The 14,604-nt window shown below is 37.5% G+C and overlaps 1 protein-coding gene across 6 annotated transcripts in view; it reads right to left on the bottom strand.

Annotated features, from left to right (window-relative positions):
- RBFOX1 (RNA binding fox-1 homolog 1) overlaps positions 1–14,604 on the bottom strand; it is a 1,270,800-nt gene that overhangs the window by 58,243 nt on the left and 1,197,953 nt on the right. For 4 of the 6 annotated variants that reach the window (XM_034065465.1, XM_034065467.1, XM_034065468.1 and 1 more), the window contains one exon: positions 8,826–8,906. The exons of the other annotated variants lie outside the window; for them this stretch is intronic. In XM_034065465.1, coding sequence (XP_033921356.1) covers positions 8,826–8,906 — 81 coding nt within the window. The remainder of the gene's footprint in view (positions 1–8,825; positions 8,907–14,604) is intronic. 6 annotated transcript variants of the gene reach the window in all.

Below are 14,604 nucleotides of genomic sequence, written 5' to 3'. Positions count from 1 at the left end.
ATACTGAATTCACATTTTCTTCATAATTAAGTCTATATGGAATTGTTCTTTTTCTCTTCCCTCCTTTATTTCATCTCCTCTAATATACCCATAAACAAACCATCACTGGTTTCTACATATATTGATACCATTATATGCCAGGAACTTAAAACCTTCAGTGAAAAAAAAGGTGATGCCAAAGCCTAGAAACTGTGTCGTGTCATCTTTTTGACATGATACATCCTAAACTTTTTCACTGTGAGGATGGCTAAGCACTCACATGGGTAACATAGTCTCCCATCTTGGAGATATTCAAAAGCTGGTTGGACGTGATCCTGAGCAGCATGCTAGAGGTTACACTGCTTAAGCTGCAGGGCAGATGAGGCAACCTGTAGAGGTTCTTTCCAACCTCAGCCATTGTGACATTCAGTCATTTGGTGATTCTGTGATTATCGGAAATCCCTGTATATATATATCATCCTTCTATTAGTGGACTGTATATGCAGCCACCTGAATTCCTCTGACATCAAGGGATTTCTCTTAACAAGCAGGAAAAAATTGAGGATATGGAGGGATTTAAAGAGGTCTTTATTTAAAACTAAATCCTACAGGTTAAGCTGAAAATCACAAAATTAACAACTTTGTATCTCACAGCCAGAGTAAATTGAGATGTACAGTCGACTGTTTGTGCCTACCTACTAAAAATGAGTAACACATTATCTAAAATGCAAAGTGAAGGAAATCCTGCATCTAGGATCCTACACAAAGAATCTTACATACAATAATATGATCATGATGCAAAAAAAAAAGTAGTGTAATTCTCACTATTTAGAGGCATATGGAGAGGAGTAGATAAAAACAATCCTATTGTCCTAACTCACAGGATAGTTATTACTGCCAGTGGCTAAATGCTGTATCTCTACTAACAGAAAAGCACTAAGTTAAGACATAAGATGCCCAACTACCCTTGGTCAAACATTGGTTTTAGTATTTGAACTGAAAGGCAAAGATAATTTCCACAATTTACTATTAAAAATGTCATGCACACCTTTCCAGTGATCTCCTACCACCCAGGTGTAGGATGGTGTACAAGTTAGAAAAAAACTCAGTGGTACACAATTCAGGATAGGTCTGTCTTTGTGATTGAATGTACTAGATCAGACACACTGCACCATCACTGAACAGATTAACAGGTTGAGTACAAACAGCAAGGCACTTAAATTTGCAGGAGTGAAATGAAACCCATATTTATAGACTCTGGACAACTACAATACATCTTACTGCTGGTTTATTAGTCACCATTTAAAATACTAGGTTGAAGGTAAAAGGACAGTTATTCTGAAAATAGTTACAGAAGAACAATATACAGTGATACAGAACAGAAAAATGCTGTAACAAGAATTTCAGACAGTGCTACCAAAAAAAATCCAAAGAGGCTGATTTAGGGTTTAAAAAGGCTGATACTTAAATTAAGAATATAACAATAAGTATAAATGCAATTTTAAACAATTTTGTGAATTTTGTATTATCTTTGTAACTATCTGGCTTAGAAGTCAGCGGAGTTACCCTGCATTCAAATTCCTGTGACTTTGTTCAAAGCAAGATCCCATGCAATAGGACAAACCAATGTCTAAAAACCTAAAGACATTTCAACAAGAGATGAATCAATAGTTTTCTCTGGAAGTGACACATGATTTTTCAACCTTTTACACTTCTATACATAGCAAGCTTACTAAAGTCTCTCCTTTACCAATAACAGTAAAAGCACAAGAAACAGACTAAGAAAAACTTCAACAACAAAATCAGAACAAATTCATCACTAATGTCATTAAAATAAAGCATATGTCCATTTGGATTGAATATACTCAGCCATGTCAGACAAGCATATACTGAATGTCAGCAGCACCTACACTTCCAGTTGCTTGGAGTCTTGGGATAATACCATCAGAAGACTATAATTATTACAATATAATTTTCAGGTAATTACATGTGTGCAGTAGATTAAATCTGACAAAAGATCAACTGAATTGGCATTTCTAAACTGAATGTTTCCACTAATGATTCTGCTCAGAAGCACACTTCAAATCACCTTTCAAAAACTTGTATTTTCCCCACGAAATCTTCTTAGTACTGGAAATATTCCAGAATACAACAGAAATGTCAAAGGTCTTCAAACCATTAACGATGCCACACAAAACCAAAACCTGGAATGTCTTCATTGGAACAAAAATAATGAAAATAGTTTCATACAGCATGTTTTAAGTAGTTTACTAATATTCCTAAGGCAAGTAGAATCATTGAATCATAGAACAGATAGGGCTGGAAAGGACCTTAGGATCATCTAGTTCCAACCCCCGTTGCCATGGGCAGGGACACCTCGGACTAAACCATGTCAACTCTGTCTGACCTGGCCTTGAGCACCTCCAGGGATGAAGCATTCATGACTTCTTTTGGCAACCCATTCCAGTGCCTCACCACCCTCACAGTGAAGAACTTCTTCAATATGCCTAATCTAAATTTCCCTTGTTTAGACCTGAACCCATTGTCCCTTGTTGTTGGGGGTCGAGCATGGGCGCTTTAACAGGCTTGCAGCAAGCTGTGAGAAAGTGAGCCTCTGACCCCAGGCTGGAAGAGGAAGCATCAAGGTCAGCAAAACAGGAGAGCAATAACAAGATGCCAGAAGCATGATGTAACGCTAAGCTGAAGCGAAGGTGTGAAACCAATCAGGAGAGGCAAAGTGGAGCGTGTACCTCTCGCGGGCAGAGTGAAGTAGCCAATCAAGTAGTGCGTGATTGCGTGTGGGACAGTATATTAAGAGCAGCCTTGTAATCAATAAACGGAGCATTTCGTGAACCTACATCGTATCGGTGTTTTCTCCCCTCCACCTGGCCGCGGCACCTTGTCCTGCCACAACAGTCCCTAATGAAGAGTTCCTTCCCAGCATCCTTATAGTCCTCCTTCAGATACCTACTTCTAAATGAGGACATTCAACAGACATATTGAATAGACAAGCTTTACTTAATTTTCATTTCTGTAGCACAGTAAGCCCTCGGATGAACTAAATCCTACTATTGGATGTGATATTTATACTTAATATTTATGTTATTCCCTATCTATTACAAGCATACTAACAAACACCTGACCTATTCCCCACCTATGAATCAGAACAAAACACCCACAGGAAAAAAAAATCTTTTAAAAAGTACTACATGTGTCTGTCATACATAAGTGTTGATAAAATTTCAATAGAGAACACAAATAAAAAGCAAAATTCCTGTATCATGTAATTAATACTTCAAGATTTTGCTAGAGATTTTCCTTCATTCTTGGTATATAACACATCACTTAAGATCAGTGGGATTATTAGGATAATTTAGGAGCATTTCTAATGCCTGCTCTGAAGTAATGGAATGTATTTTAGTGATTTGCTTTAAAAGAACTTAAGCATTAAAAATATTTCTTGTCAAAAATATTACAGGACCAAAGGTTTCTAGGGAATTTTCTGAAAGAACTGCCTTCCCACCTTTCAAAAACATCTCATCTTTGCCTTGTTGTTTTCTGGTTGCTCATAAGCTAAAATCCCAGGGCAACATAGTTTATTGTTTTAATATCTGTCTGACGCAAAGCACAAGTATTCTCTGGTGAGTGCTTATCTGTCACATGTACTTCTGTGAAAGGAATATCAAGACAAATAAGATGTTCTAGGACATACCATGTGATTATGAGTTTGGCACTGACTGAATTTTGTTTAAAAATAGTTGAAATGATAAATACAAAAAATATACTGGTATTTTGAGGATAGAACTTGAAGACCACTGGGGTTTAAATGTTTTAATTATAAAGGGTGTATCCTATTTCAGTATGAATAGAGAATGAACACTTAAGTCCATATGTAGGACAAAGTGAGAGGAAAAAAATATTCATCATTGAAACTGTAAAAACAGTAAAATTCTCCTCTAATAATACTTAGAAACGTGAACTTACTTTGTATTAATTAAACTCAATGTAATGGCATTTTCTATATTGAAATGAATAACCAGTGATCTGGAAATTCATTTAGACCATTAGGTTAATTACAGAAACTGATGGAATTTTTATCAGCCAATTACAGTTAAATAACATGAACAATGTGGGACAGATTTATAAGCATTTGTACCACCTCAATCATTTTTGGATACCATCACCTCTTCTTATGAAATCGTAATCAATATATCAATTAATAAATGAGCCATCAACTTCATTTGCCCTTGGGTATGATAAACTAAATATCTGATTTATACCTTTCATATTTTTCTTTTAATTCTATCACTTTATTGCAATATGAAATATTCCTTAATTTTTAATAAAATATTAAAAAATATGGAAAAAGAGCATATGTATTTTTGAGCTGATAAGCATACTCAGTGAAGATGAAACAACTCTCACATTTAGAAAATGTCAGCCAAAATTGACATAAGTTTAAAATGTACTCATTGAAGTCAAGGCAAATCCTCTTTTATGTCTATGCAAAACATTTGGGAAATACGGACATGTTTCTGTGCATCATCCTGAACAAAGATATGCAACAATTCGCTATTTCACCATATATGCCAGGTATTCTGTCTAGTGAACTGTCCCATTAATACATGCTCAAAAAAATCTAGTAGTTACCTGGTAAGTCAAAGCATCTTTATTTGTACTTGGTCCTAACATAAAGCCTGAAAGTTATGAAGATCAACATTCTGATCTAGAAAGTGAAAAATATTTAGCTGCCTTTGAACTCCTATTAAAGCTTCTTATCTTTCTCCCATTGCCTTCCATGGGACCTGGGTATGCAGAACTGTAAATTTTTGAAAAATATGATGCGTATCTTTAGGCTGGGTTCCTTGCTACACCAGCTAGTGCTTAATGAGCCTGGAAACACTGATAAGCTATTCCAGTTGTCTACTGTCAGGTGCATCTCCTCTTCCATCCCCTGCCATGAAATGGCTATCAAGGTTATCAAGAAAACGGAGCCAGGCTATTCAGAGACATACAGTAGGAAGACAAGAGACAAAAAAGTAGCTTGAAAGCAGAGAGGTTTCCAGTGTTAGGACATTCAAGCATTGGAACAGATGATCCAGGAATGTTGTGAAATCTCCATTATTAAAGGTACCCTGCTGCAACCTGGTCCTTCCAACCTGAATCACTCTATGATTCTAAGACTTCATGTCTTTCTTCTTTCCCATGTTTTGACTGTCATTAACTTTTATTTCATTCACATTTTCAGGCACTTCTATAATATGGAAAAATGGGGAAAATTGCACTAAACAGTTTTAAAATTAGTTGCATAAATTCAGATTCATCTTTTTGCCTTTTTTAAACCATACATACCCAGCTATATTACTGTCCTTTGTAGAACAGTAATACAGATACTCAGTGACAGAACATTTTCCATCTTTTGAATCTTCCTTTTCTCCAGCAGGGTCTTAATATTCTCATGGATCCTATTCATGAGTGACTTCAATTAGGAAAAGTTGCACATTTTTTCTTGATATGTTTCTTATTTACCAATAGATACAAAGTTCTTCAGGATTTTAAAATTTCCTGTGGAAGAAACTAGTCTAAAGAAGTGGGGGCAAAAAGAGACTGTCAGTTACATGCAGCCAAACTGTACGATTTATTATGTTTCAGTGAGATATGAGGATCATCCAGGAAGCTTCTAGTAAGTGCTTACTTATTTGCTGGGACTTGGTATACTCTAATATTTCTTTTCTGGATACATGTCCTTGAAATACTGGTCTACATTCTTCACTGAGATAACGATGAAAGATTTAGCTGAAATCAGTTGTATTAGTTCTCTCCTTGAGATGCCAATACTCTGGGAATCTACAGCAACCAAGTTGAGACCATTAGCTTCCTTATTTTGGTTGTCTCTATAAGGCACATAATCTGTCCTACCAAGGGATGTGAACATATTTGTATGCTGAAACTATGCTTCCTGCATAACGAATAATCTATTCCAGAATAGATGTGCAAATGAAAAAGTGATCCAGGTCCCATCTTCTGTTTCAGCATAAGAAAACGGATGAGGCATGAGAGACTATTGCTACTGATTTGTTCCACTGCTTGCAGAAGAAACAGCTCATTTCTTTCTGTATTATGCAAAGGGGCAGAAGCGATGGAAGGAAGCAGAGCCATGTTTCCACCTCCTGCCATATTCAGAGGTATAAGTGATTACTGTCCTGGGAAATGTACAATGTGATACATACAGTATATCCTGGGGAAATAAAATGCCAGAAAGGAAAGAGTAACCCTAAGAAATGCAATCTTCTTTCTGGCTAGACAAAAAAAAAATGTGGTAAAAGTGTTCAGAGACTACTTGTGACCAACAAAATTAAAAGTCAGAAAGGTAAGTGTGAAAAAAAAGCTAGCCAAATCAAGAAAAATATATTTTACTACCATGTGTCAGTTTTGGAATATAACGTGGGATCAAGGGATGAACAGTCAAGGCAAAGGCAGCATTTCTAAAAATGGGGACTGTCCTCTTCCAAATGTCTGAAAATTCCTAAGTGCCATCAGCATTTAATGAGCTCCAAACCTCTCACATGGCTTTAGAAATCTCAGCTAACTCTTTCCCTTCTGTTAAAAAATTACAAATTTAAAACCTCTTAATTCTTACATTGTGAGCTGTTCTAAAATATTACACAGTTATAATATCAATGGTAACAGTATTCAAAATTATTCAAAGATGAAGGCTGAAATATTGTTCTCTATATGGAATGATAAAAGTAAAAGTATTAGTCTCCTAGACGTTAATGTTGACTTATCAGTTACCATTTTAATATTATAAATGTGGATAAAAACTAGAATATAGAAGGTCTATAAAATAATAAAAGAAAATGAGACAAAACTCAAGCTTAATTTCTATTCACTTCTTAGTAGAATTTCCTATAAAAATGGAACTATTCTACCTCTTTATTGAAAATTTTGTAATAAGGAGAAATTAAAAAAAATTACGATCATTAATAACCAGGGTAAATTTGTATTATTAGGAGTTGTGACCCTGTGGGGGAAATTACATTTTGGCAATATGAAATACTATAATAAATAAAAGAAAAATCATGACTTCCAGACACACAGATTCAACAAAAGTGTAATGATTTCTACTGCAAGGGCTACTAGCAATCTCTGTTATCAAACTGTTTATTACACATTGCCCAGTGGGAGGCAGATAGGCAAAGTCTGTTTACATATGTATTTGGCTTAATTGAAAACAAACAGGTGTTTGTTAGGATATCATTCTTCAAGGAGCACTCCTGCAAAATAAGACTTTTCAAAGGGATTGACTTAATGGAAACAGTGAAGTATAGAGCTTAGCTAGCTATATATGACTATCTAGGGAATTAATAACAGTGGAAATACTCTATGATGTAAACAGCAACCCCTGAAATAAATTCCCTAGGCTGGAATACAGAGAGGAAAAGAGTAAACTCCAAAAAATAATAATAAAAAAATGCTTTATTTAGAGTACTTCCCAGAAAACAAATACTGCCCCATTTCCCCAGAAGAAGCTTCCTAACAGTGAGATGAATGAACTGTTTGGATAGTTTTTTAAGAAATGACTTCCAGTCAAAGATTACTGTTTCATTGAAAAGCGAATATTGATTTAAACAGTATTTCATTGTTACTATAAAGATTAAAAACAAAACAAAACAAAAAAACACTGCTTGGGAAACATGACATAGGACAAAATATTCTTGGCGCACCTGGAACCAAATGCAGTTTAAATTGATAATTTCATTTCCCATTTAAAACACTTCATATGTTTTGTTAGTTCATTATGTATTTGTAGACTCCAGATTTGAAAGTAGATCCCACATTTGTATTATAAAAGCAACAGCTGTAGGGATGATATTCATAGCCTTTAACGTAAGAGAGTTACATCATGGCATAGAGGACCACTATGGAAATCTTTTATCCTCATTTTTGGTTTTAATGAATAAAATCAATTAATCATTTAAGTAGACTAGATAAGCTTTAAATGAGTAAAACTGCTTTCTAAACTGAGTGCAATCTTCATAAAGAGCATATGAATTAATGTTGCTAATTCAGACAACGTAAAATATTTTCTTTACAGAGGACAGCTATGAACACAGAGCAAATGCTGCTGTTCACCCTACTTTAGCAAGCAGCAATTACTATTTCATTCAGCCACAGGTTCCTCATCTGATTAGATTTCAGAATGGGCATCAGTGGTGCCATCAATACTATGTAAAACACTGAGAAAAATCAGTTCTGCTTCTGTTTCAGAATTTTAGAGGACACATTTCTACCCCAAAGTTTTGTACAGGAAAACGGCTGATGGCAGTATCTATTGTTTCAGCTTGTCTTTGCTATTTTCATTAGGGTAGCATTTTACAATTTAAAATACCCACTTGTACACAGTTTTTATCTTTTGTGAAAAAGACTTCATGTCTATTTGCTTCCCAACACAATCAAATGATAGCATAACATAAGATTTCTTGTTATTTAAATCACAGTTGTGACCAGGACAGAAAAAGAAACACAAACTTCATCTTCTACACAAAATGCAGAGTGCACAACAGTACTGGATTCCAAAAAAACCCCACTGTTACTGCAGAAATTTTGACTGTTTCTGCAGAACACTGTAAATAGTTATTATTTTAATTATTATTTTAAAATATACCTTGAGGATAGAGGCAACTAAAACCACTGAATTATCTGTTGACATTACTTACATATAAACACATTTATCTTAACAAGAGCTATTGGGAAAGTTTACATTTTTAGGGGGGTTAATTCACATTAATGCGCTTTTGTCACAAAACAAAACAAAACAAAAAAGAGCCATAACACTAGCTTACTTGTGGATGTGTATACTAGTGAACTGGGGGCACTGTACACGGGAGATCCCTCCTGGTTTGCCTGGCACAGCAGCACCCTGCCTACAAGAAAGAGAGAGAGAGTGGTATCTAGTTTTGGAACACTCATACTAAACCTCAATTTTTATCTCAAAACAGAAATAAAGTCAGAACCAGAGCAGTGCAGTGAAGCTGGGGCACTTTTTGTCCTTTGACTTCAAAGCAGAAAAAGCCCCAAAGAACACATAAAATTTTACATTGGAAAAAGAAAAACACAGACATCTCCCCAAATATGAACACCCTTTTATCAGAGAGGGAAGCCGGCACAGGCTTACAGCACCCATCAGCCCCCCCCAGCTGCTCCTCCAATCTCTGCCCTGGCTCTCCCAGACAGAAGCTGCCTCAGTAGCTCTGCAGCTAACAGAAGCCACCAGCCCTCCCCACACACACCCGGCTCCTCTCCCTAACCTTGCCTGAAACGAAAAGCCACCAGAGAAAACACAGCAGATAAACCAGACCACAGAGCTCCCATGTACAGATGTTAGGCTGAGTACAGTCTCAGCTATATGGCTTAAATTAACACCGGTGCAAGCAGTTACTAATAAATGTGAAGATTTCAGTATTTTTTGCCTGAACACATAAACACAAGCTACTTTCCAGTAGATAAGATGGATTCTGAATTAAGAACAAAATCAAATAAAGGAAACTTTTCTTTTTTTTTTTTTTGAAAAAAAAAAGTAATAACCAGATCAATTTAAAACAACTCTTTTGCAATGCATGCTCATTTTGAACAAATAACAGATGTTTTGGCTTACTTCCGGTGCTTTCTGCTTGTTTGATCTTTAATGAAATTAAATAAAATGCCATGTATTTCAACATCTTCCTTAAAATTATATTTTAGCAGTCTTAGTTGAATATGGATAGACGAAGAAACAACTATACTTTCATACTAAGAAAAACACTTCTGCACTTCAGGAATACAGCCCAGCAGGAAAAGCAGGATGTGACACAACTGGTTTAGCACATACAGGTATCTATACACCTGTATACACACACAAAAAATTACATATACATATACACAGACAGACTTCAAGCTGTCAGGATTTGTGACTCATGCAATTTCAAAAATATTAAATTTACATGAAGATTTGTGAGACTTTAGAAGTTGTACATTGACACAAGAAATGTAACTTAACAGAGCTGAATCAAATATGTTTGGAAGGAAAAAATTAATTACAAATGGCAGGCATGTTTCTATGTAGTATTACAAGAGCAATTTTAACTTACATTCAGTTACCAGAGTTCTTTCAAAATATATATATATAAAAAAAATCTGTCATTAGCCAGTTCTTTGCTTATTGCTTGCAGCTGCCATCTGAAGTAGAAATACAGGAAAACCAAAGGAAAATAACTTTTGTAATTTATGCAATTTAGCTGTGAGCACTGGAAATGTCATGAAGTATTATGCTTCTAGCCTTCCCAGACAATAGCCTATCCATTAACTAAGAGGATCTGGAGATGCTTAGGGATTTTTTCCATCCATCCACTACTAATCTGAAAGATAAACTAAAAAATTTTGGTTTCTTCCATACTATATGACAGCACATAGCCAACTACATCGATACATCAATATCTATCTCTCAGCCTTCCCCAAAATTCCACAACTGGAAGCTGTTAAATGAACGTATACCTACTGAGATCCTAAGAGCATGCATTATTTTCAGGCTAATGATGAACAGGACCTATCAACACACTCACTTGAAACTAGGAAGGTGTACATTGGAATATGGATGTATTTTAACATCATAGATGCTTTAAAACTTATTACAGATGCCTGAAAATGAGTGAGCTGAAGACAGAGAGGCACTCATCCAGCAAAGCCAAATGTACAAACTAATTTTCATTAGTTTTTAAGATTAATGTAATTACAATGTCTTCAAGTATGTTTAGTAAATATATAAAGGTTTTTAGAAATTTAGGATTATAATTTATATTCTTTTACATATATTCCAGATTACACTTTTCTTGTTCCATGGTCCACAGACTATTCCTTTTTTTTTTTTTCAGCTAACATTCTTACATTACTTCTAATTTCATCTAACACAAATCTAATTTTCCTTACTCTAGTCTTCTAATTTCTAATGAAAGTAGTTCAAAACGGATACTTTTTCACCCATGATACTAGAGTGTATTTAATCTGTGGCATAGAGCTTTCTAATTGTATATTGAAAATATTCTTTCAAATTTGTACATAAAGTTAATACTAATACCTAAACCACTATTATTAGATTTTGTTGTAGAAAAATATTGACATTTTTAATCTACTTTTGTGAGAAAAGATTATTTCTGCTTCATCCAATTGAAAATATTTAAATTCTAATTAATACAACTAGGGAAAGATTCAATTATTTACAATAAGATCTTTCAGATAAACTCAGAACATTGAAACATTCCCTAATGGAAAAAAAAAAAAAACAACAAACACCAAGCCCTATTATTTTTTTTCTCCTAGAATACTAAATTCTAGCATGACTGAATATAGGTGTTTTAATTTCTTTTTTTTTTTTGTTATGGTTTTGTTTTTAAGAAAGTGAATTTGAATATAAATTTCTTAACATTTCTGTTCAAACTGCAATTTAATAATATCATGGAGCTGATGAACTTCCAAAACTTACAGTCATCTAGTCTTTAATTCCACAATGCCTTCTTCACCAGCATATTTAAGGCTGGTACTTCCTTATTAAGAACAATTTGCATGACTTCTTGCTTTTTTCTAATATAAGTATCTGGTCACAGCAGACCCGTCACCAGTGCTACTGGATTTTGGGGATCATCAGCAGAAATCCCTTCCCAACTTACTCCATCAGAAGGATCAGAAAAATACCAGCTTATGTATCTGAAGCATGTGTTCACTGTGGGCACGCAGGAGAGCTTTAGACAGGCCAAGGGCAGAAGGGAAACCCAGCTCTGCTGGGTCCACGGTGGCAGAGCAAATGTAGCACAGGCTGCAGTGCTGCTGCCAAGCACTGCTGTATCTTGGCAGACATCCCCCCAGACAGATGCACTGCTCACCCTCGCCATACAGGCTGCCAACCTGGACAAAAACTACTTTTCAGATAAAAAAATATTCCCACTCATACTTCTCTTCCCCCTGTGTTTTCTCTTATAGTCCATGATTAAGAATGTACTGTTTGATTAGGCCCTTTGTTGAAGCACTATAGTTATTTTGAGGAAATAATTACTCTAAAAATACTCAGAATAAAATTATGTGAAGCCATTGTTGTCAGAATAGTAAAAATTACATCCCTAATGGTTCCAAGATATGTGACTAAAAGGACTTCCTTAATAATTTTTTCATACTTTCAAAAATAAGTTTTATGCCTAGCTATTTGTAGGCCAGGCCTACTGGGGGGTGGTGGAGCTGCTCTGATAAAGAAAGGGAAGAGTGGTTTTGCTGGGAGGCTTCCCAGACTTGTCAAGGATGCTTTAAATTAGATGTATTGGGGGAGAGGGGCATCATTCCATCCCAACACACACAGTCAGTTGCCAGCACCTATAATAAATGCTCGGAGCAATGTAGTAATATTCTAGCCGCTCCAGCCAATGAGCTGGCTTCATTTGGAGCTTGGCTCAGATGCCTCTATACAAATGCCCGTAGCATGGGGAATAAACAAGAGGAATTAGAGATGTGGGCACAGCCCTACATAGATGTGGGCTATGATATAATAGGCATCACAGAAACATGGTGGGATGGCTCCTTTGACTGGAGTGTTGGAATGGAAGGCTTTTTAGAAAAGACAGGCCCGGGAGGAGGGGAGGGGGAGTTGCCCTTTATGTTAGAGATAGGCTGGAGAGTATGGAACTCTGTCTGGGGAGAGGTGATCAGTTAACAGAAAGTTTGTGGGTCAGGGTTAAGGGGAAATCAGTGACAGGACACATTACTGTGGGGATATATTACAGACCGCGTGATCAAGAGGAACCTGTGGATGAAGAACTATACAGACAAATAGGAGAAGCCTCACACTCGCAGGCCCTTGTTCTCATGGGGGACTTCAACCACCCTGACATCTGTTGGGGCAACAGTAGGGCCCGGCACAAGCAATCCAGGAGGTTTCCCGATTGTGTGGAAGACAACTTCCTTCTGCAAGCAATAGAGGAGTCGACGAGGAGAGGTGCCCTGCTTGACCTCGTGCTCACCAACAGGGAAGGGCTCATTGGAAATGTGACTCTCCAGGGAAGTCTTGGATGCAGTGATCACGAGAGGGTCGAATTTGAGGTCCTCAGGACAGTGAAAAGAGCATGCAGTAAGCTCACTGCCCTGGACTTCAAGAGAGCAGACTTTGGGCTCTTCAGGAACCTGCTTAGCAAGGTTCCAAGGGATGTCGCCCTAGAGGGCAGGGGGGCCCAAGACTCTTGGTTAATATTCAAGGATCACCTGCTACAGGCTCAGGAGTGTTGCATCCTGACTAGAAGGAAGTGCAGCAGGAGGGCCAGGAGACCTCCTTGGATGGATAAGGAGCTGCTGAGAAAAATTCACAGGAAAAAAGAGGCTTATAAAAGGTGGAAGCAAGGACAGGTGGCCTGGGATGAATACAGGGATGTTGTCAGGGTAGTTAGGGACCAAGTTAGGAAAGCTAAGGCCCAGTTGGAGCTGAACTTGCCTAGGGACGTTAAAAATAACAGGAAGGGATTTTATAGGTATGTAGTGGCTAAAAAACAGACTAAGGACAATGTAGGCCCCTCCGGAAACTTTCGGGAGAACTGGCTACACAGGATTTGGAGAAGGCTGAGGTTCTGAATGACTTCTTTGCCTCGGTCTTCACTGGCAAAGGCTCTGACCACACCACCCAAGGCTTGGAAGGCGGACACAGGGACTGTGAAAATCTAGACCTTGGGCCCACTGTAGGAGAGGATCTGGTTCGAGACCATCTTAAGAACCTGAACGTACACAAGTCCATGGGCCCTGATGAAATCCATCCGCAGGCCCTGAAGGAGCTGGCGAATGAAGTTGCAAAGCCACTGGCCATCATATTTGAAAAATCATGGCAGTCAGGTGAAGTTCCTGATGACTGGAAAAAGGGAAATATAACCCCCATTTTCAAGAAGGGGAAAATGGATGACCCAGGGAATGACAGACCAGTCAGTCTCACCTCTGTGCCTGGCAAAATCTGGGAGCAGATTCTCCTGGAAGGCATGCTAGGGCACATGAAAAACAACAAGGTGCTTGGTGACAGACAGCGTGGCTTCACTAGGGGAAAATCCTGCCTGACCAATTTGGTGGTCTTCTATGACGGGGCTACAAAAATTATGGACAGGGGTGGAGCACAAATCTACCTGGATTTGTGCAAAGCATTCGACACTGTCCCACACAACATCCTTGTCTCTAAATTGGAGTGTCATCAATTTGATAGGTAGACCACTCGGTGAATAAACAACTGGCTGGATGGTCGCACTCAAAGAGTTGTGGTCAATGGCTCAATGTCCGGCTGGAGACCAGTAGTGAGTGGTGTCCTTCAGGGATAAGTGTTGGGGCTGGTCTTGTTTAACACCTTTGTCGGTGACATGGACAGTGGGATTGAGTGTGCCCTCAGCAAGTTTGCCGATGACACCAAGCTGTGTGGTTCTGTTGATACGGTGGAGGGAAGGAATGCCATTCAGAGGGACCTTGACACACTTGTGAGGTGGGCTGATGCCAACTTCATGAAGTTTAACCATGCCAAGTGCAAGGTCCTACACCTGGGTTGGAGCAATCCCAGGCACAGCTACAGGCTGGGTAGAGAAG

The sequence above is a fragment of the Melopsittacus undulatus genome, chromosome 8 (assembly GCF_012275295.1).
Source record: "Melopsittacus undulatus isolate bMelUnd1 chromosome 8, bMelUnd1.mat.Z, whole genome shotgun sequence".
Lineage (NCBI taxonomy): Eukaryota > Metazoa > Chordata > Aves > Psittaciformes > Psittaculidae > Melopsittacus > Melopsittacus undulatus.
The sequence above is the reverse complement of the archived record's forward strand: the minus strand, read 5'-3'. Positions and strand labels throughout refer to the sequence as shown.